General features: G+C 42.2%; 1 protein-coding gene across 15 annotated transcripts in view; it reads right to left on the bottom strand.

The window, feature by feature from the left end:
• Positions 1-14,061: 14,061 nt before the first annotated feature.
• Positions 14,062-20,842, bottom strand: part of PAX2 (paired box 2) — a 77,046-nt gene continuing 70,265 nt past the window's right edge. For 8 of the 15 annotated variants that reach the window (XM_077259170.1, XM_077259175.1, XM_077259177.1 and 5 more), the window contains 2 exons: positions 20,380-20,466; positions 14,062-19,028 (listed from right to left, as the gene is read on the bottom strand). In XM_077259170.1, the coding sequence (XP_077115285.1) occupies positions 18,952-19,028; positions 20,380-20,466 (164 nt within the window). In that variant the 3' untranslated portion in view covers positions 14,062-18,951. The remainder of the gene's footprint in view (positions 19,029-20,379; positions 20,467-20,842) is intronic. The other 7 variants (XM_077259168.1, XM_077259173.1, XM_077259176.1 and 4 more) reach the window with 1 other exon arrangement.

The raw sequence follows: 20,842 nt of genomic DNA, 5'->3' as shown, positions 1-20,842 counted from the left end.
GTGATTGATGGGCAGGATCAGTGCATCAGTTCGCCTGTCCCTCCTCTCCTTCCGCCTTCTTCGGACTGTGCGGCTTCATGGCCGTGGCATGCGATAAGGGATCAGATGACGCCGCACAGTCTGAAGCGGGTGTAAGGACCCGAGTGTGAGAGGCCAACATATGTGCTGCGCCAGGCCCTGAATCCCAGCCCCGCAGTGTTTTAACAATGTTAAGACACTGCGGGGCTGGGATTCATGGTCATCGCGAACCGCACCGGCCGACATTACATGATGCCAGAAGATGGGCAGCGCTAACGGCGCTAGGCCAGGGGATAACACGACAGCGCAGACTCCTGTACAGCAAATAACAACGCTCGGGAGGCTGCACCCAGCACCAAGGTGGGATTCTTGACACCTGTGCTGCGTCTCATTACAAAGGGAACTCTCGCCTCCATTACACAGTTTGACTGTATAAAGGGCTAAATGTTATACGTGTTTCATTCAGCGTGTGCAAGGAGAAAAATTAAAAGAGCAACCTTTGACTTGTGCAGCACTACTGCTGCATAAGCTGTGGCTCTTCTACTTTCTAACCCCTGAGGGGGGGTTAAAGGTGACCTTTGAAATCGGTTCAAGTAGGCTTCGGCCTACACTCTGCTCCACCTGCAGAGCCCGGGCTCCAACAACGCTAGTTGCTGTCCGGAAGTGCTGGCTGCACAGAGCCAAACACCTCGCCAATGTGTCAGTGGGGTCCAGCACCGCCAGCTGTTCCCCTGCTGTGTAGCCGGCAACGTGTCCTGCAAAAGCCACGCAGACACAACACACCCAAAGCTGCCGCCTGTGCAGGCTTCGGCCTACACTCCCCTCCCCCTGCTCCTCCTCCTCCTGCTCCTCCTCCTGCTGTCCCTGGGCTCTAACACACCGCCAGTTGGGGCCCAGATGTGCTAGCTGCACAGAGAAAAACACCAGCCAATGTGTCAGTGGGGTCCAGCACCGCCAGCTGTTCCCCTGCTGTGCAGCCGGCAACGTGTCCTGCAAAAGCCACGCAGACACAAGAACTGAAATTGAAGGGAACCTGTCCCCCCTCCCCCAGGCGTTTTTACGTTATCCAGCCACCTTGTACAGCGGTAATGCTGCATGTGTGCAAGGTGGCTCAGAAACGTATTCTCCTCGCACATGTGGAACTGAAAACACGTCTGCAATGTGTCCTCTGTGTGACCATTTAACCGTCCCGGTGGTGTGACTTTCCTTTGTAATGACACGCTGCAACCCCCTTGGTAGCGCTGCCCGTCTTCTGGCATCATTGTTTGGCTGCCTGCGCCTCTGCGGCCGCCCTGACCCACACAACGCCCCTCGGTGTCTTATTTATTGGGACTGCGAGGGTGTGATTGATGGGCAGGATCAGTGCATCAGTTCGCCTGTCCCTCCTCTCCTTCCGCCTTCTTCGGACTGTGCGGCTTCATGGCCGTGGCATGCGATAAGGGATCAGATGACGCCGCACAGTCTGAAGCGGGTGTAAGGACCCGAGTGTGAGAGGCCAACATATGTGCTGCGCCAGGCCCTGAATCCCAGCCCCGCAGTGTTTTAACAATGTTAAGACACTGCGGGGCTGGGATTCATGGTCATCGCGAACCGCACCGGCCGACATTACATGATGCCAGAAGATGGGCAGCGCTAACGGCGCTAGGCCAGGGGATAACACGACAGCGCAGACTCCTGTACAGCAAATAACAACGCTCGGGAGGCTGCACCCAGCACCAAGGTGGGATTCTTGACACCTGTGCTGCGTCTCATTACAAAGGGAACTCTCGCCTCCATTACACAGTTTGACTGTATAAAGGGCTAAATGTTATACGTGTTTCATTCAGCGTGTGCAAGGAGAAAAATTAAAAGAGCAACCTTTGACTTGTGCAGCACTACTGCTGCATAAGCTGTGGCTCTTCTACTTTCTAACCCCTGAGGGGGGGTTAAAGGTGACCTTTGAAATCGGTTCAAGTAGGCTTCGGCCTACACTCTGCTCCACCTGCAGAGCCCGGGCTCCAACAACGCTAGTTGCTGTCCGGAAGTGCTGGCTGCACAGAGCCAAACACCTCGCCAATGTGTCAGTGAGGTCCAGCACCGCCAGCTGTTCCCCTGCTGTGTAGCCGGCAACGTGTCCTGCAAAAGCCACGCAGACACAACACACCCAAAGCTGCCGCCAGTGCAGGCTTCGGCCTACACTCCCCTCCCCCTGCTCCTCCTCCTGCTGACCCTGGGCTCTAACAAACCGCCAGTTGGGGCCCAGATGTGCTAGCTGCACAGAGAAAAACACCTCGCCAATGTGTCAGTGGGGTCCAGCACCGCCAGCTGTTCCCCTGCTGTGCAGCCGGCATCGTGTCCTGCAAAAGCCACGCAGACACTTGCTCTTGTACCTTCTGCTCCCCATCCTGGTTCCAGTACCGTCAGCTGGTTCCGGGCAGAGCCTTTGGCTTAGGTGCCTCCCTCTGGGTATCCGAGTTCCACCAACGTCAGGTGGTCCTTGGTAGTGCTTTCAGGCACGGGTACCTCCTGCTTAGTAACCGGGTTCCAGTAACGTCAGCTGGTCCTCGGTAGTTCCATTGGCTCTTGGACCTTCGGCTACCCATCCGGGTTCCAGCACCGTCAGCTGGTTCTCGGCAGTGTCTTTTGCTCTTGTACCTTCTGCTCCCCATCCTGGTTCCAGTACCGTCAGCTGGTTCCGGGCAGAGCCTTTGGCTTAGGTGCCTCCCTCTGGGTATCCGAGTTCCACCAACGTCAGGTGGTCCTTGGTAGTGCTTTCAGGCACGGGTACCTCCTGCTTAGTAACCGGGTTCCAGTAACGTCAGCTGGTCCTCGGTAGTTCCATTGGCTCTTGGACCTTCGGGTAGCCATCCGAGTTCCAGCACCGTCAGCTGGTTCTCGGCAGTGTCTTTTGCTCTTGTACCTTCTGCTCCCCATCCTGGTTCCAGTACCGTCAGCTGGTTCCGGGCAGAGCCTTTGGCTTAGGTGCCTCCCTCTGGGTATCCGAGTTCCACCAACGTCAGGTGGTCCTTGGTAGTGCTTTCAGGCACGGGTACCTCCTGCTTAGTAACCGGGTTCCAGTAACGTCAGCTGGTCCTCGGTAGTTCCATTGGCTCTTGGACCTTCGGGTAGCCATCCGAGTTCCAGTTCCATCAGCTGGTTCTCGGCATTTTCTCAGCCTTCTTGTACCTTCTGCTACATTTCCAAGTTCAAGAGACTAAACACGATGACCCGGAAGAACACCCCTAAGATGACGACGACACCAGAGACGACAACCACCGTGATGACGACGACCCTGGAGACGATGACCCTGAAGACCACCCCGATGACGACGACCCCGGAGACCACCCCGATGACGACGACCCCGGAGACGACGACCCTGGAGACGACGACGACCTGGAAGACCGAGAAGCAGAAGAACAAGAGGCTGCAGAACAAAGAGCAGAAGGACATTAAGCATAACACAAAATATCAGAGCAAAAAAATATTATGTAAATTATAAGCAGAAGAAGACTAAGCAGTGTATGGGGGTGAGTCCGTTCCTCCTCGTGGTGCCCCTGGATAAAGCCTGATGCTGCAGGCCAAACTGAACGCGGACAAATGTAACTGGTTTGTGACAGGCAGAACGGAAGGTGTAATCTTCAAACTTTTATAGATAACAACTACGGGAATGCCTGTCACAAATAAGAATATGATGAAGAAGTTGAATATGATGAAGATAATAGTAAAATAAAAAGAATATGAACAATGTAACCCAAAAAATAATAGTTAGAAGATGAAGAAGAAGATGAATAAGGTGAAGAAGTTGATGTCAAAGAAGCTGATGATGAGGATAATGAAGAAGAAAGCGTGGGAGAAGTAAAAAAGAAGGTGAAGGGCGTTGAAGTAGTGATAGTGAAACATCAATATGTGACATAAAAAAAAAAAAAAATAACAGTCAAATTCTTTCTAACGCCGAACGTCATAAAAAAAAAAAAAAATCCTGCTATTCTATTACATTGGGCTAAACCTCTGTGCCTTTAATGTCTCCGCCACGTCCCCCAATACATCCTACATTATTCTTAGTTGTTTTCCTTCATGTAGAATGAACCTACAAGTGTATAAAGGGTTTATTTTAATTCCGATATTTTCGTCCCATTGACTTGCATTGGGATCGGGTATCGGTATCGGATTGGATCCGATATTTTGACGGTATCGGCCGATACTTTCCGATACCGATACTTTCCGATATCGGAAAGTATCGCTCAACACTACCCATAAGCCTTCATTTATTCCAAACTTAATAACCCCAACTTAACCCTAAGCTATTGGCTATTGTGTGTGTCTATATTCTGCCACTATCCCTGAGTTGGGAGCCTTAGTCACTACTTCAACCTAATATATTTAAAGCAGCATACTAAACTATATATACTATATTTCTTTTCATAAAGGCATTACAGCCCATATCAACCAAAAACAAGCACAGGAACCAGCCACTTTACAAACATTCTGAACATCATTGTGTAGGGAAAGGCTAGATTTTCAGTGCAAAGTTCACTATTATCCCAATAATAATATTCGAAGCCTTAAAATAATCACATCCAGACAAAGTAATGCAGTGGCCACAGATGTAAAGATATGACAGATGAAATAACACATGGATAATCGATTGTGCAAGGAGCCTGTAAATAATGCATGGTCTGCCATTATGATCTCTAACCCTTTTATTCCAATACTGTAAAACATTGTCCCTTATGATAATTTAAAAAAGGCCTCAGAAGTATTGTCAGTTGCGAGGCTTATTATGATATGTTATGGGAATGTTAAATTCCTAACCTATTTTAATCTGTTTGTTTGCTCTGGGCTCACCTGTGGATGTGGATTCTCCAAGCCATATGTCTGTATGAGCACAATACGTACAGTATATTAGAACCAGGACAGCAAGGTATGAAGTACAGCAGATAAATATGTGGAGCAGGTAGCACAGATGAAGCAGAGCCAGGTATATGGATACATGCTGTGTTACGGGTTTACATAGAGGAGCCAGTGTCCTACACCTGCACTGATTAGAAGCACTTCACCTTCATATTAAGCAGTGTAATCATAAAAATAATCTTTATTTTTATGTAGTCCTATCATATTCCGCAGCGCTTTACAGTTTGCACACATTATCATCGCTGTCCCCGATGGGGCTCACAATCTAAATTCCCTATCAGTATGTCTTTGGAATGTGGGAGGAAACCGGAGAACCCGGAGGAAACCCACTCAAACACGGGGAGAACATGCAAACTCCTTGCAGATGTTTTCCTTGGTGGGATTTGAACCCAGGACTTCAGCGCTGCAGTGCTATCCACTGAGCCACCGTGCTGCCCCTGTAAACTTTGTTCAGCAGTGCAGGGGTTAATATGCCCAGTTATGAGCTCCTGAAGCATTTAGGCTCTCAGCTGTGCACTGTTATCCACTCTCATCTCCTATATAATCTATGTCCTGGCTAGCACTCATTGTCAGAGAGCTTATGCTGCATGGCTGTAAGATGTTGTTGGTTGTTATTTTAGTAGGCATTTGGTGGATTTATCTGTGACTGTTGCTTGGTTTTGAGTGTGTGATAATTCCTTTTCTTCTCCTACGTTGGTTTTACCCCATCCTCCACACCCCGGTGCATTGCTCTGTTATATTTGTGTGTATATTTGTTAGTTTGGTATTTTTTGCTATCTCTGTTCGTATTAACTTGTTAGTCTGGTTGGTGTAATATGGTACATTACCACTCCCCTCTTCCCTGGGTGGGGGAAGGGTACAGACTGAGGGCGGATTCAGGAGCTAAGGCAAGCTACGTGGTCCCAGGGTCTTCGCCATCACAAATAATTTGGGGAGCAGAGCGAGCTAGAGTTTCCCTAGAGATAGGGACAGGAAAGGAGCCTCTGGTCCCAGGACACCCAACAACAGAGTCGTGACATGCAGGAACACTAACTGTATAGGAAACTGGTATCTTCAGGCAGGGAAGCAGTTAATCACAGGAATGCAGTCTGATATTCTTCCAGCATGACAATTGTTAAATACAGGAGTAATCAAGAAATAAATACAGGGAAATGGTTACTAGCTGCGATTTAACAGAGAAGTAAATACGGTATGCTACGTTTCAGGAGGGCATTTGTTCATAGCACCTAATGTAACAAAGAAGTAAATGCAAACTGGAAACTGCAGTTTCCAGGTGTGAACACATCTGAGAAAAGTTGCAAAAAATTTTTTCAGATGGTAGCCATGAGCGAGGTACTTGGCTTCCATGCACCGGAACGTTACATGAAAATGGGGGGACTGGCTTGGTGTGTGGACCTTGGAGAGGCACTACGCCCATGCATGCATGGCTCACCAAGACCATTTGTTGTAGAGTTCAATTAGGGAGATTATCACTCAAAAATAAACTTTTTTTTACTGAACAATAAAATAGGGAGTATATACAGTGAATAGTGGGTGTAAATCTTCATGGACGTTTCCCTTAAAATATAGAACATTTTTAAACACGTTCTTTCCCTTATTCCTAAACTCTCTCGGTTCTGTCTCAGTTAGTTCTTTTGCCTTCACCACAAGCCATCACAGGCTTCAGGAGCTTCCCTTGTCTCCAATAACAAGGGAATGTTATTAATGTCATCTGTCTGGGATGATTTAGTGAATCCTGCTTTGAGCAGGGGGTTGGACCAGATGACCCAGGAGGTCCCTTCCAACTCTAACATTCTATGATTCTATCTATATATATAATTGTCTAAGGGTTTAATTGTCTGTCTGTCCTGGAAATCCCGCGTCTCTGATTGGTCGAGGCCGCTAGGTCTCGACCAATCAGCGACGGGCACAGTCTCTGATTGGTTGAGGCCAGCCGGCCTCGACCAATCAGCGACGGGCATTGTCCTCCACTGCTGTCAAGTGCCGCCATTGTGTTGTCTAAGGGTCTAATTGTCTGTCTCTCTCGGAAATCCCGCCTTGCTGATTGGTCGAGGCCAGCCGGCCTCGACCAATCAGCGACGGGCACAGTCTGCCGCGAATTCTGGAATCATCATTGTCCTCCACTGCTGTCAAGTGCCGCCATTGTGTAGGGTGTGTGCCTGCGTCTTCCTGTATGGGCGGCATCTCCCTGTGTTTCTATCTTAGAATGGGTCGTAAACGAAAATACGCCAATGAGGATGACAGAAAAGCAGCAGCAGCAGCAAGAAAATTACAACATCGGGAACAGGAGACACCACAACAAACTGCCGCCAGACAAGCCCAGGATGTGGAATCTCACAGACAACGTCGCCAACAGGAGACACCAGCAATATACTACGTGGCTGGGCAATATACTACGTGGCTGGGCAATATACTACGTGACTGGGCAATATACTACGTGGCTGGGAAATATACTATGTGGCTGGGCAATATACTACATGGCTGGGCAATATACTACGTGACTGGGCAATATACTACATGACTGGGCAATATACTACGTGGCTGGGCAATATACTACATGACTGGGCAATATACTAAGTGGCTGGGCAATATACTACGTGGCTGGGCAATATACTACGTGACTGGGCAATATACTACGTGGGCTGTGCAATATACTACGTGACTGGGCAATATACTACATGACTGGGCAATATACTACGTGGGCTGTGCAATATACTACGTGGCTGGGCAATATACTACGTGGCTGGGCAATATACTACGTCGCTGTGCAATATACTATGTGGACATACATATTCTAGAATACCCGATGCGTTAGAATCGGGCCACCATTATATAGTAGATAATTGTCTAAGGGTCACTTCCATCTGTCTGTCCTTCTTTCTGTCTTTCTGTCACGGATATTCATTGGTTGCGGCCTCTGTCTGTCATGGAATCCAAGTCGCTGATTGGTCTTGGCAAAACGCCCACAACCATTGCCACGACCAATCAACGACGCGCACAGTCCAGAAGAAAATGGCCGCTCCTTACTCCCTGCACTCAGTGCCCGGCGCCTGCATACTCCCCTCCGGTCACCGCTCACACAGGGTTAATGCCGGTGGTAACAGACCACGTTATGCCGCTGGTAAAGCACTCCGTAACCGCCGCTATTAACCCTGTGTGACCAAGTTTTTACTTTTGATGCTGCCTATGCAGCGTCAATAGTAAAAAAATCTAATGTTAAAAATAATAAACAAAATAAAAAATCATTATATACTCACCTTCCGGGGGCAAGGATGGTATGCGCGAAGGACCTGCCATGACGTCACGGTCATGTGACCGCGACGTCATCACAGGCCCTGCACGCCTGCGTGAGAAGGACCTGCCATGATGTCATGGTCATGTGGCCGCGACGTCATCACAGGCCCTGCGCGCCCACGAGAAGGACCTGCCATGACGTAACGGTCACATGACATGACTCTTGCAGTGACTGTGCAGGTCAGAGGGCGCGATGACATATTAGTGTGCCTGAACAGTCAGTGCGGAGAGAAGGGACACTGAGGAGCAGCGACGAGAGGTGAGTATGTGATTTTTTTTTATTGCAGCGGCAGCATTACATGTGGCACAATGCTGTATGGAGCGTCTATGGGGCCATAAAGAACTGCATGGAGCATTATATGGGGCATCTATGGGGCCATAACTGTATGGAGCATTATATGGGGCCATAACTGCATGGAGCATTATATGGGGCATCTATGGGGCCATAACTGCATAGAGCATTATATGGGGCATCTATGGGGCCATAACTGCATGGAGCATTATATGGGACATCTATGGGGCCATAACTGCATGGAGCATTATATGGGACATCTATGGGGCCATAACTGCATGGAGCATTATATGGAGCATCTATGGGGCCATAACTGCATGGAGCATTATATGGGGCATCTATGGGGCCATAACTGCATGGAGCATTATACTACATGACTGGGCAAAATACTACGTGACTGGGCAATACACTACGTGACTGAGCAATATACTACATGGACATGCAGATTCTAGAATACCTGATGCATTAGAATCAGGCCACCATCTAGTGATTCTATAACGGCACTACAGTCCAGTAAGCGAGAGTCCTTATTCTCAACCCATGATTCTGTGTCCTTTTCCTCTTAGGGGAGCTACGTCTGCCCCTATGGCCAGTACTTAGCTTCTCTGCTTGCCAACACCTTGGAACTACCACACCGGGTAATCTCTTCGTCTCGCGTTCCCTGCTCTGATTCATCCTGTTGCCTTTTTGGCTTGCCAACTTGGGACTGTCCCACTAGGCCTTCTTCCCCAGATCCTGCCTGCAGAGAATCACTCATTCATTCCATAATTTTTCCTCGTGTATACCCTGCATCTCGCTAACCATTGCTTCCATATCCTCTTACTTCAGGGACACCCACTTCCGCTCGCTGGTGAGATCTTAGGTCTGCTTCTGCTACACACACAGCCTTATCTTCCCTCATGACATGAAGCTGCCTCAGTCCCTTCACTTTAGCCCCTCTCACTCTTGGCTAGACCCAATCATTAACCCTAACTCTAAATACAGTTAGGCAGAACACAACACTGTCACTAATAACACATGTTACTAAACACTTTAAATTACATTACCATAACATATACAGTATGTCTTCAATGGTGAACGTGGGCAAAACTTCCATCTTCTCACATTTGTGTAATAAGTTTAACAAAGTTTAGAAATAATGCAGCATATAAGTCAGGATTAGCAGAGGAGATGATAGACACCTGACTAGATCTCGGCCAAATGAAGTAAATGAAATCTAAAACTTGTGACAACTGCTGACAATGGTACTTAAGATTCAACCACTTAAGGGGAATTGGTTAGTATAGAATGACTGTTCAAACTATGTACAGGCGCTTGGTGCACAAAGGCATGGCCAAACATATAAGCACAACTTCCTGTTTCCTTCCGTCTCAACCCCCAATCCTCTTATTTGAATGTCAGCTCTGGATTCATAGGACCAAAGAAGGGTTGAGATAGAAAACAAGCAGATGGTAAGGTACATTAAAATGATTGGCCCCGCCGTGATGCACCGAGCACCTGTACTTAGTTTGAACAGACATGTTGTGCTAACAAAGGCCTTTTAACCTCTGCAAGAGCTGGCCTTAAAAGGCCAAGAGTGATGATGTCAGGGATGTTCGACAGGTTACCCGAGAAACCCGACGTAGACTATTGCAAAGGTAAGCGGCTGTAGGAGATGAGAGCCAGACAGGCACTTGTGTTGGGACAGGTGATTAATGTTTGCTTAAACGCCCTGTAATTTGCCATAATAATAGTCACATTAGAGATATCCAGAAAGAAATGTGTCAAAGTGTCAAACTATGAGTCCACCTGATACTGCCATACTAGTTTACATCTCCAAATTGCCTAGCAAGTAATATTTATTAATGCAAGTCACTCCAGATGACTCATCTAAATGAGATTGGTACATCCCTGCCTATCAGTAGATGGCATTTTTATTTTCAATGTCAATGTAATCCAGCCAACTTGCTCCACCATACTTTCCTGTTTATTGTCTTTTGTTTTGCCAGGTAAGGACATCATGTGCTGATTATTGAAAACTAGAAGATTAATGTGCTTTTGTTCATGATTACTTATGCATTTTTTCCTTACCTCCCCTAGATAAAAGTGCATTTTTGCAGGTGGGAATCAGCAGCATAACAATCAATAAGATTGTAGGACAAAGGCTTTATCAGAGTTGATGACAGCAGTGATGGATTTACATGCTGTACACTTTGGGCTGTACTGACACATGGCATAATTCTGGTTCATCTAAATGTCTTACTATTATTTTAAAAAACATTTTTTAGAATAATAATAAGTTTACACAGAGTTTTCTGAAGAGGATTTTGAAGCAGTTCCACTCTAAAATCCTCCTTAACCCCTTAACGACCAGGGGCGTTTCAGTTTTTGAATTTCTTTTTGCCTCTTTTTCACAGAGCCATAACTTTTTTTTATTTTTCTGTCAATATGGCCATGTGAGGGCTTGTTTTTTTGTGGTATAAGTTGTAATTTTGAACAACACCACTGGTTTTAGCATGTCATGTGCCAGAAAACAGGAAAAAAATTCCAAGTGTGGTAAAATTGTAAAAGAAGTGCAATCCCACAACTGTTTTTTTCTTTTTTTACCATGTTCACTAAATGCTAAAACTGACCTTCTATTATGATTCTCCAGGTCATTACAAATTCAAAGATACCAAACATGTTTATGTTCTTTTTTATTTCAGTGGTGAAAAAATAATCCAAAGTTTGTTAAACAGAAAAAAAAAATTTGCCGCATTTTCCGAGACCTGTAGCGTCTCCATTTTTCGTGATCTGGGGATGGGTAAGGGTTTATTTTAAGGGTGCCGACTCCCGAGCTGATGTTTTTATTGATACTATTTTGGTATATATATGATCTTTTGATTGCCCGTTATTTTGTTTCGGTGACCAAAAAGAACATAATTCTGTAGTTTTTAGGTTTTTTTCCGCTACGCTGTTTACTGATCTGATTAATTCTTTTTATATATTGATAGATCGGGCGATTATGAATGCGGCAATACCAAATATGTGTAATTTTTTTATTGTTTTCTTTTGAATGGGGAGAATGGGGAGTGATTTGAACTTTTATATTTTAAAAATTGTTTAAATATTTGTAAAAACTTTTTTTTACGTTACACTTGCTTCAATAGTCTCCATGGGAGACTAGAAGATGTGATCATCCGATTGCTTGTGCTATACAGAGTAGGGCTATGAGCGCCGACCAGCAATGACAACCACAGGGGTCTCCTGCAGACCCCATAGTTGTCATGCCAACCCATCGGCAACCTGTGGTCATGTGGCATGGGTGCAGATGGGTGGGATTAATGACGCGCTTCCGGCGCAATCACATCAAATGTCGTTGTCAATCTCTGACAGGTTAACAGCTTCTGGTGGATCGCGATTCCACCCGCGGCTGTTAGGGGCACATGTTAGCTGTTCAAAACAGTTGACATGTGCCGGGAAAGATGTGGGCTCACCGCTGGAGCCCACATCAAAGGGAGAGACACGACATGAGCTGTGCATGTACAGTGCATGTCATGAAGGGGTTAATATACACTTCAGTAAAGACTACAGGCTGCTTTGTGAAAGCTTGCAGTCTCCTAAAAGATAGAAATGGCTGCTTTATTATATTTTCTAGTTCACCCCCAGACCGCACACTATATCTGGAAATTGTTTTATATGCAGTTCTCTATTATAAACTGTAAATTTGGTTTTCTAGATATGGCAAATAAAGCGTGTTCACTAAAGGGGTTTTACAAAACTAAAGGGGTTTTCCAGCTGTAGTTTGTTCTAAAAAAACAAACTGTCCTGTATTCACCCTCCCAGGTCCAGCGCTGATTCTCTGCAACTGGTGCCAGATTGTGTTATTGTCAGCAGTGCTGATGTCACATCGATGGCGCTGCTGCCAAAAACTAAGCTCAGCAGCTCTGACCAGCTAGACAGAACGAGACGCTCAGAGCCACTGAGCTAAACTATTGGCTGCGGCGCTGTGAACAAGACACTGTGAGCTGTGAAGGAGACTCAGGGCTGGAGAGTGAGTAAAGCAAACCGCAGCTGGGGAGAGGAGTTACATAGTTTTTCATACAAATCACTGCAACTGTTGCGAGTCGCGCAACTGTATGACCATGAAATGACCGAGACAGAATTTTTACCAACTGTTGATCTAGACTGGTCCTAAAGTCTAATAAAAAAATAAATGCTGCATTTTTTGATCTGGCTATAGACAGTGCATAACTGTGTCATGAGTTGTGTCCAGTTGGCTGATAAATGGAAACCCAACCTAAATGACTTTGTTTGTAAACTGTCTATTTTGTGATCATGATGTAACAAGTAAACCTTTCCCAAATGAGAAGGTTTGCCTGTTTCGTTTTAACAGAATCCAATTCTGCTGTTGGCACGTGGATAACGTATGGATCTCTGTCATGGCCTTCTCAATGTGGCTATAACATGTGTTTTTTACCATTGTTTTTGTAGAATAGTTGCGTCAATTTGGTCTTAGGCTACATTTCCACATTTAGCTTTTGGTGAGATTTTGATGTTGTAGATTTTTCAGCACTTATTAGGTACATTAGTCTACTTACATTTTTTAATTTCATTTTTTAATGCGTTTTTTTACTTGTGTATTAATCACATTTTTGATGCTGCATTTTTTGTCTCTTGTTAGTGTGTCATGTTATAAATAAATCTGCTTTGATTTTTACTTTTCCTGGTGTTTGGCTTTGACAAAATTTTGTTGATACAGTCATGTACGGATTACAGGCATTTTTGATGCATTTCTGCTGTGGAAAGCGCTATAAACGCATGTGAGAAAGACTTTCCACATGCAAGTCTATGTGAAAAATTCAGTACATAAAACTTAGGGCGCTCGCAAGAGCATTCAACATGTTGCAGATTTTAAACCCGCACTGCAGGTCAGTAAAAAATCTATAAATCCCATCCACTCTGCTTGAACTTTAAGACGCAGCAATTTTGAAACAGCAAAAATACGCAGTGTGAAAAACTCACCAAAGACTCATTGTGGGAACACAGCCTTAGGCCATGGTCACCCGGTTGCTGATTCTCTCACGTGAGAGAATCGGGCACATTATGCTAATGACACTCGGCTCAAACTCCGACAGAGTGTTATCTTACTGTGATCTCATTCAGAGCCTGAGAGAATCACATCCCAGGTGCGGAGAAGATGGAGAACTTAATTTCTCCATCTTCTCCATTGTCTCTGTCTGCAAATGTCAGACTGCACTTAGATGCAGTATGATATTTCACGCACCCATAAACTTGTATGGATGCGCGTGATCCGATCATCAGATGCACCCGCAGCATGCTGCGATTGGTTTCCTCATGGTGAATTGGCATAGAATAATATTGGTCGGAGTACTATCTTATAAGACATTGCATAGCACTCAGCCATGTTATACGGTCATGTGAGCGAGCCCTACTATGACCAAATCCTGCTTTCGGGAGTGCTACCCTTTAAAACTTTTTTAACCTTACTTGCATTTTTGCCGTTGTGGCAAATTTAGAGCCTAAACTGCAGTATAATATGAGTCTGATTAATTGATTTAAATGCACCAAAAGAATAGGCCCACAAGACGACATAGAAAAGAATTTATTTATCATGTGCACGAAAAAAGTCAAACAACCGAAGCGATGATCAAAGCCAACTGGCTTTAGTCAAACACGTCCAATCAAATGTTGTAGCAGAGACGTATCTCGTGTACCCGAGTCAGAGAAGGCACACTGTTTTGCTTGCTGCTTACTGCAGTTGCATCATTGCATTAGTTCAATTTAAAAGTGTTGCCTGCCTAAACTGGAACCAATAGCACTTGTACTTGTACTGGAAGAAGATCAGATCTACGAGCCAAGAAGTCTGAATAGATTCATACTATTGTTCGATTACCTATGAATACATAGTCTTTCCCCTAAATACATCTTAATGTCATTCAGAAGATTTTTGAAATTTTCGAATAGGGACTTTTCCTTGACCATTGGATAGGGTTGAATGATAAAGCATGCAGATTGTGTGTTTCTCCTGCTTTCAGTACAATAAAAGAATTCACAAATTGTCCTTATTCCTTATAACACTAGCGTATAAAAAGAAAACGGACCTGGAAATGGTATGGGGTACTAAGGTTGGGTGGGTTTACTGCTGACATTGTGGAACACTGATGACTGGCAGACATCGAATATCCAGTTTTCTTTTACATATATTCAAATTTTGTGGATGTGTGATTAAAACCAGGATTGAAAGGAAGCGATGGAGGACGGAAGCAAGCAATGACAAGCACCAGCCAGGGCAACATGCAGAACAGTGTGTTTGCATAGTATTCTTTCGAATGCTTCTGTCGTGTAAAAATGAGGCAAAAATGAAGTCTTAGGCTTTTTTTGCAAATCCCGCATACTTTAGCGAGTCACTAATGTTCATGCTGTGCTTTATTTGAAACATAATTTTCCTTTTTTTTCCAATGAGCACAAGAAGACTTGCAACATACAGACATTTTGTTGTTATCTACATGATGAAAGCTTCGTTTAATAGCATGTGTAATGAAATGCGGATGAACTTATATACAAAGACAAAATATCCTTCACTTTACACACATCATCTTTCTACAAAGCAGCAACTGTTTTGTTTGGATGTAAAATAAATTTAAATAATTGCCATTTTTCAATGTGTTTCCGTAGCGTCAACTTGGTTTAAATTGGATTCTACCATACAATAGTACCACCACATAGATTTAGTGTCAGCAACACACTCCATACATAATACTGTATATGCTTAATATAAATAAACAGGTAGGAGGATAGGAATGCTCTTAGATTTTCAAAAAATTTCAGCTTTAAAAAAATAATAATAATTATGTTTTTGGATGCAGACCAGTAAACAAATGATAATTTGGGGCTATTTCAATCCAATTCTAATCAGTGGTATCCCGAGCTTTGTTATGTATACAACAAAAATTATTTTATTTTTAGGAGCAGTTTTCTTTTGATAATTAATACTGATGATTATTGATAAAAAGTCTTCTGTCTTTCTTCAGCATTGTCGTTCCTGTAGAAATTGTCAATGAAGAATATGTATTCAACTAAGTTGGTTGTCTAGAAGCATGTCTAAGAGATAGAACATCACTAATGGAGCAACCATAATGAAAAATATTAGGCATGTAAAACAATAAATATTTGGTCGAAGAAACCAAAGGACAGTCTCAAAAAAAAAGCCCTTCTTCATTGGACCATCTTCAGATGCAATTTCACTTACAACTCTGCGTTGAGCCATTCCTATTTTTTTCCTACCAAGAACTTGACTCAACTAACAACTTGGTGTTACGAGTGTATCTCTACAAGCTCTTACACTGTTCAATCAGTTGACAGTGCTGGGATACGCCCCTTTCTTGTCAATTTAATCATAAAAATATTGGAGGAATCAAAGATATCAGGAATTTTTTGTACCAGGCAGCATTTAATGAGAATACTTTAGAGAGATTTATCCTTATTTGGTCTCCTCGGGATTTCTTGTGGGTCATCTTAAATATGTGACCTCTATGAGATGGATAATAATAGGTCAGAATATTTTATATCGTACCCCCCTTTTTTCCTTTTGACTGAGTCTGTGTTTGTTCGTTCGTGAGCTTTTATATACTTGAAAATGTTAAACTGAAAGTTAAAGTATTATTATAGAACAATATTGGTTGACAACCTATAAATTATTCTTTTTTCTTTCCCTGTAAAAATTGAAAAATGTATTTCAATAACAATTACAATTTAAAAAAAAAATATTGGAGGAATGCTACAACTCCCACTTTTATTTCAGGGGTAATACAAGTATTTACTAATTTAGTAGATTCAAGTTTGGAAGTGTAGGATTGTAGGGGGCTACACGCGCTTGAATTATCCTTTTGGTGCCTTATGGTACATTTATGATATCCACTATATTTTGATAGGTGATAGTTTGAAAGGTGTATTTATCAATACTTTCCCATACATGTTTACATGTATATTTGTCAGATTTTGGCTCTGTGTTAAACTTTGATGGTCATCAACTAGATCTAAGAATAAAATATTTGAATTGCTTAAATAAAACTGTCACAATTCTACTGCATACCCCTGAGTGCCGAGTTGTTCTCTGTACATCAAATTGGTATGCATTGACTAAATAGTTTTAAAAAAAGAAATGCAGAATTGTTATTGCCTTTACAAAACTGAGCAATTGCTGCATTTCCATGAAAAAAATAATCTGTGGATTATGTATAGCTTCATATTGCATTCCCCCTATAGCTATCTATATATTGTTTTGTATGGTGTATGTTGGATTTCGATTTATTATGGCAAACATGCCAATTTTGATTGGTGAAAGTCTGGATGTTGAGATGGCAACCAATCCATTGAACAAGGGGCCAGCATTACTTGGTTGAGCATTATTTAGGCTATATATATATTTTTATAGCCCGTACATTGAAAGCAAAGTAATGCAGACAGGAGCAAGAGGAGCATGACGCACATCAAAGACATTTCTGACACTTTGTTCTTGGAATGGACCAGAACCTTCACCAATTATATTACTTATCCAGATTATCATCCTGACCGTGTAATATGTACACTAGCCATTTGGCTGGAGAAGACTATCCCATAGAAGACCACATTTCAATGTAATTTTGGGTTGTTGTCTCAAAGAAATTTCTTTGTACTTGTACTGTCCTTTGTTTTCTTTGATCAAAACAAAAAAGCAATCCTTCTGTTGAAGGCCAGTTCAACTTTTAAGATGGTCCACACATTGCAGAACCAAAGCGAAAAATGATTTAGTTATCTTTCCTATTTTTGTAAGGTAAATGAATTTATACACTAAAAACGTTGACCACTTAAAGTGTGTCACTCTGGTTTTTTTAAACTGGGCACCATCAGGTATCAGGAGTTTCCATAAATGGTCAGACATTCCTTTTCATGAATTTGCCTCTCTTAATTTCAAACATTAATGTGACCATTCAGAAAACCCCTTCATTTGAGTTGTTCCTCTTCCTGAAGAAAGCTTTTACCATATCAATCATAGCGTTTTGTATGCCGATTGAGTTAAGGGCCAAACCTAACAAGCCTAGATTCAAGATGAAACTACATGGGACACCGTCTTATTTAAAATTAACATATTAATGTTCATTTTAAATACTAGTATAATATTTTTTTTTTCACCGGGAATATGGAATGTGGAGGCTGCCAGAGTCATATTTTCAGATGCATTGCATAGGCAGTAAAACAAAAAAAGTGCCTAAAACATTGAAAACTTGAAATATGAGTAAAGATGATATATCATGAATTTATAAATGGAATATTTTAGGATTAAAATCAATGGCAATGAAAACTGTATGTAAACCACAAATCTAGGTTGTAAGTGCCATTAAGTTTTAAATAAAATTGTTGAATTTACAAAGCCATATGTTGCATTTTGTTTTTGTTTTTTTTCACAATGATTTTATGGTAAAGGGAGGTAACAGGATCCCTTGACAATGTGCTCTGACACACTAGTGCAAACAAAACAAAAAGAGGAAATATTATTTCAAGAACTGCCTTCTTTACATATTCCTATGACATTCTCTTCCATTTTCAGCATTTTTTGTTTTTATGTTTTTTTATATAAAAAAATGTCTATTGTAATTTGTACAGACCTTCATGATAAAGCATAAAAACAGTGTATTTTATATATATATTTATATATTCATATATTTTATTTTTTTTTCTCTAAGTCAATTGACTTTAAAATGTTCTCCAGTCTTCTCTGAGATGATTGTTTTTTTTTATTTTCCATTTTTTTTATTCACTGGTATGGTGTCCATATGGAGTTTCATGACATGCCACGCACAATGAATGGAGTGTGATTGACAGGCGTCCAATCCAAGGCAGAAAGGAAAAGAGAGGGGTTAGTTCTGAAATTCCCAAGAGAAATCACTAATGAAACACTTTTTTGATTCCTACAGTCTCCCGATTGCTAATTGCTTCATAATGATTCCGTCAGATCTCTTCTGTCCTCTGTAGATCTTTCCAATGATATGCATTTAGTTGGGAAATATTTGAGAATATCTTTCTCGTTAGATTCATTTTCTGGCTTACAAACTTGTTTCCATCTAGTTCTGCTTTACCAAATAACATTGGTTTTCGGAGTCCTACAAAAAATGTCTTCTTTGCATTGCTGACTTGAGCACAATAACACTGGCTAATATGTTAAAATGTTGCTGCCTTAAGGTCCCAGAGTCCACAGTATAAATTAATTTATGGGCCTTTCCTCTGCAACAAAAGAGTTCCAGTGTCAGGTATGTGGATAAAGTAAGAACAGGGAGGCGGGTGGTAGACAGAAGCCCCTGAATAGTCAGTAGTTGTAGGTGAGTGATTGTAGGAGGCATGGCATGAGACACTCCTCTTCCCAAGATGATGATGTTCACACAGGTACAATATGGAGGCCTAAGTTCTCGCCATGTAGTTTCATATGGTTTCCATGGTAACTAGTGGCGGTCATAGGCAGTGGCAGCAGTGGGAGGTGCGGAGCCCCTGGATGTGGCACTATAATAATAAGGGGAACCTGAAAGTTAACACAGGAGAAGAATGGACTGGTTGAAAGGACAACAAGCAAACAAAACAGAGACAAACACAACAAAAATAATACACTTTCTACTTTCCAAATATTCCCCATTCTTATGGTCTGTTTACACGAACCAAACAGCGGTACTAAATAACCGTCATAAGGTAAACCTTTGCCGCTTTAATAGCCTGTTTTGCACACAGACTTTACGCGCATGGTACCATCTGTAATTGATCGCTCAGTGCACATAGGTGGTCATTGTTCCTGGCAGAACAAGTCCTGTTTACACAGGGCAATATCCTCCATGAATAATAATTCATCTGCAAGCCTCGAGGTGATCGTCAGCCTGTTTAAATTCATGATTATCAAGAAATGAGTGTTCCTAGAAATGCTCGTTTACAATAATCATAGGAAAATTCAAATTTAATGGGAAAATATATCTCCAAGATGCCATGTAGTTGGCAACATAAAACAGTATATGATAGACACAGGGTTAACACACTCACTGTAAAAACATATAGCCTATGGAAGACAGAACCAAAGTCTTTGACAGAAACATGTTGTGCGCTGAAAAGTTGTTCTGTCCTTAAATAACTATTTTATCGGATACACTTTTACTCAGGGAGTATGCTGAAATGTAACTGCACTGGGTTTGGTTGGGGTTCATTGAAACATATGATAGTACGAATTACTTTCCATATTTTCTTTCCCACCATTTTCACAAGGAAATTAGAATACAATAATTGAACACCAGATATTATTATTTCCTTATGAATCATTTCATGCCCAAAGTCTAAAATTGCTATTAAAGTAGATTTCACAACTCAAATTGCATACTTTATTAAACAGATCTCTTAGATCTGATTAGATTGGTGTATTTACTTTCAAAATCCATGTTAGAATGGCTTTGTAATCCTGATATTAAGGTGAGCCCAGCTACAAATGGAAATGAGTCAAGGTGTATTCAGCATCTGCACACCCAGCCTGACAGTACACCTGCAGCTTGTACTGAGCAGTGTGAGATCTCAGCAGCAGAAGGGGCACCCAGGAGCTGTTAATCAGGTTATGTGTGTAGATATTTAGTTAAGCTACACCAAAGGATTATACAGCCACTATAACATGTATTTTCAAAGTAAATAAAGCTTCCTTACCAGGTCTAAGGGAGAATTTAATAATATATGCAGTTTACATTGTAGAATCTGGTAACAGGTCCAATTTGCTAACTATCTTAAAGTTATATTGTTAATTTTTGTATTCAATGTAATAAAGATGTATTTAATACTGGGACAACCACTTTGCAGAAGCATTGAATATTAAAATGCTATATCCCTGCATTTAGATCATTACTCACTTAGTAATGCTGGGTTGCTAAACCTCCATGCTTCATTGTATGTTGTGTATTGATGATGGCTGTAGGGATTTCCGGAAAATTCACTTCCTAGAAACACAAAATATTATTTGTTAATTAATTTTAAGTACCTACTATGTATCCACATACTGTATGTAGACAAAAGATAGATATTTATTTGTATTGCCCAATAGTCATAAACTTAGGTCTCAGTGGTTTCATTGGTTAAGGGTTCACAAATATTGGTTTAGCCTAACTCATTAATGCATCCAGTGCATTTTTTAACTTACAGTTCTGTGTTATATATTATATTTAATACTACAGATGACAGAATGTGAGACATATAATTAGATATGTAAGATGAACACAAAATAATAATATACTTCAGTAATCCAATTTTCATTGGATGCACTATGCGACCCCTTGACCAAGCTAGGTGCGAAACGCGTTTTGGAAGCAATTTTCC

Source organism: Ranitomeya variabilis, chromosome 4, assembly GCF_051348905.1.
Source record: "Ranitomeya variabilis isolate aRanVar5 chromosome 4, aRanVar5.hap1, whole genome shotgun sequence".
Lineage (NCBI taxonomy): Eukaryota > Metazoa > Chordata > Amphibia > Anura > Dendrobatidae > Ranitomeya > Ranitomeya variabilis.
The sequence above is the reverse complement of the archived record's forward strand: the minus strand, read 5'-3'. Positions and strand labels throughout refer to the sequence as shown.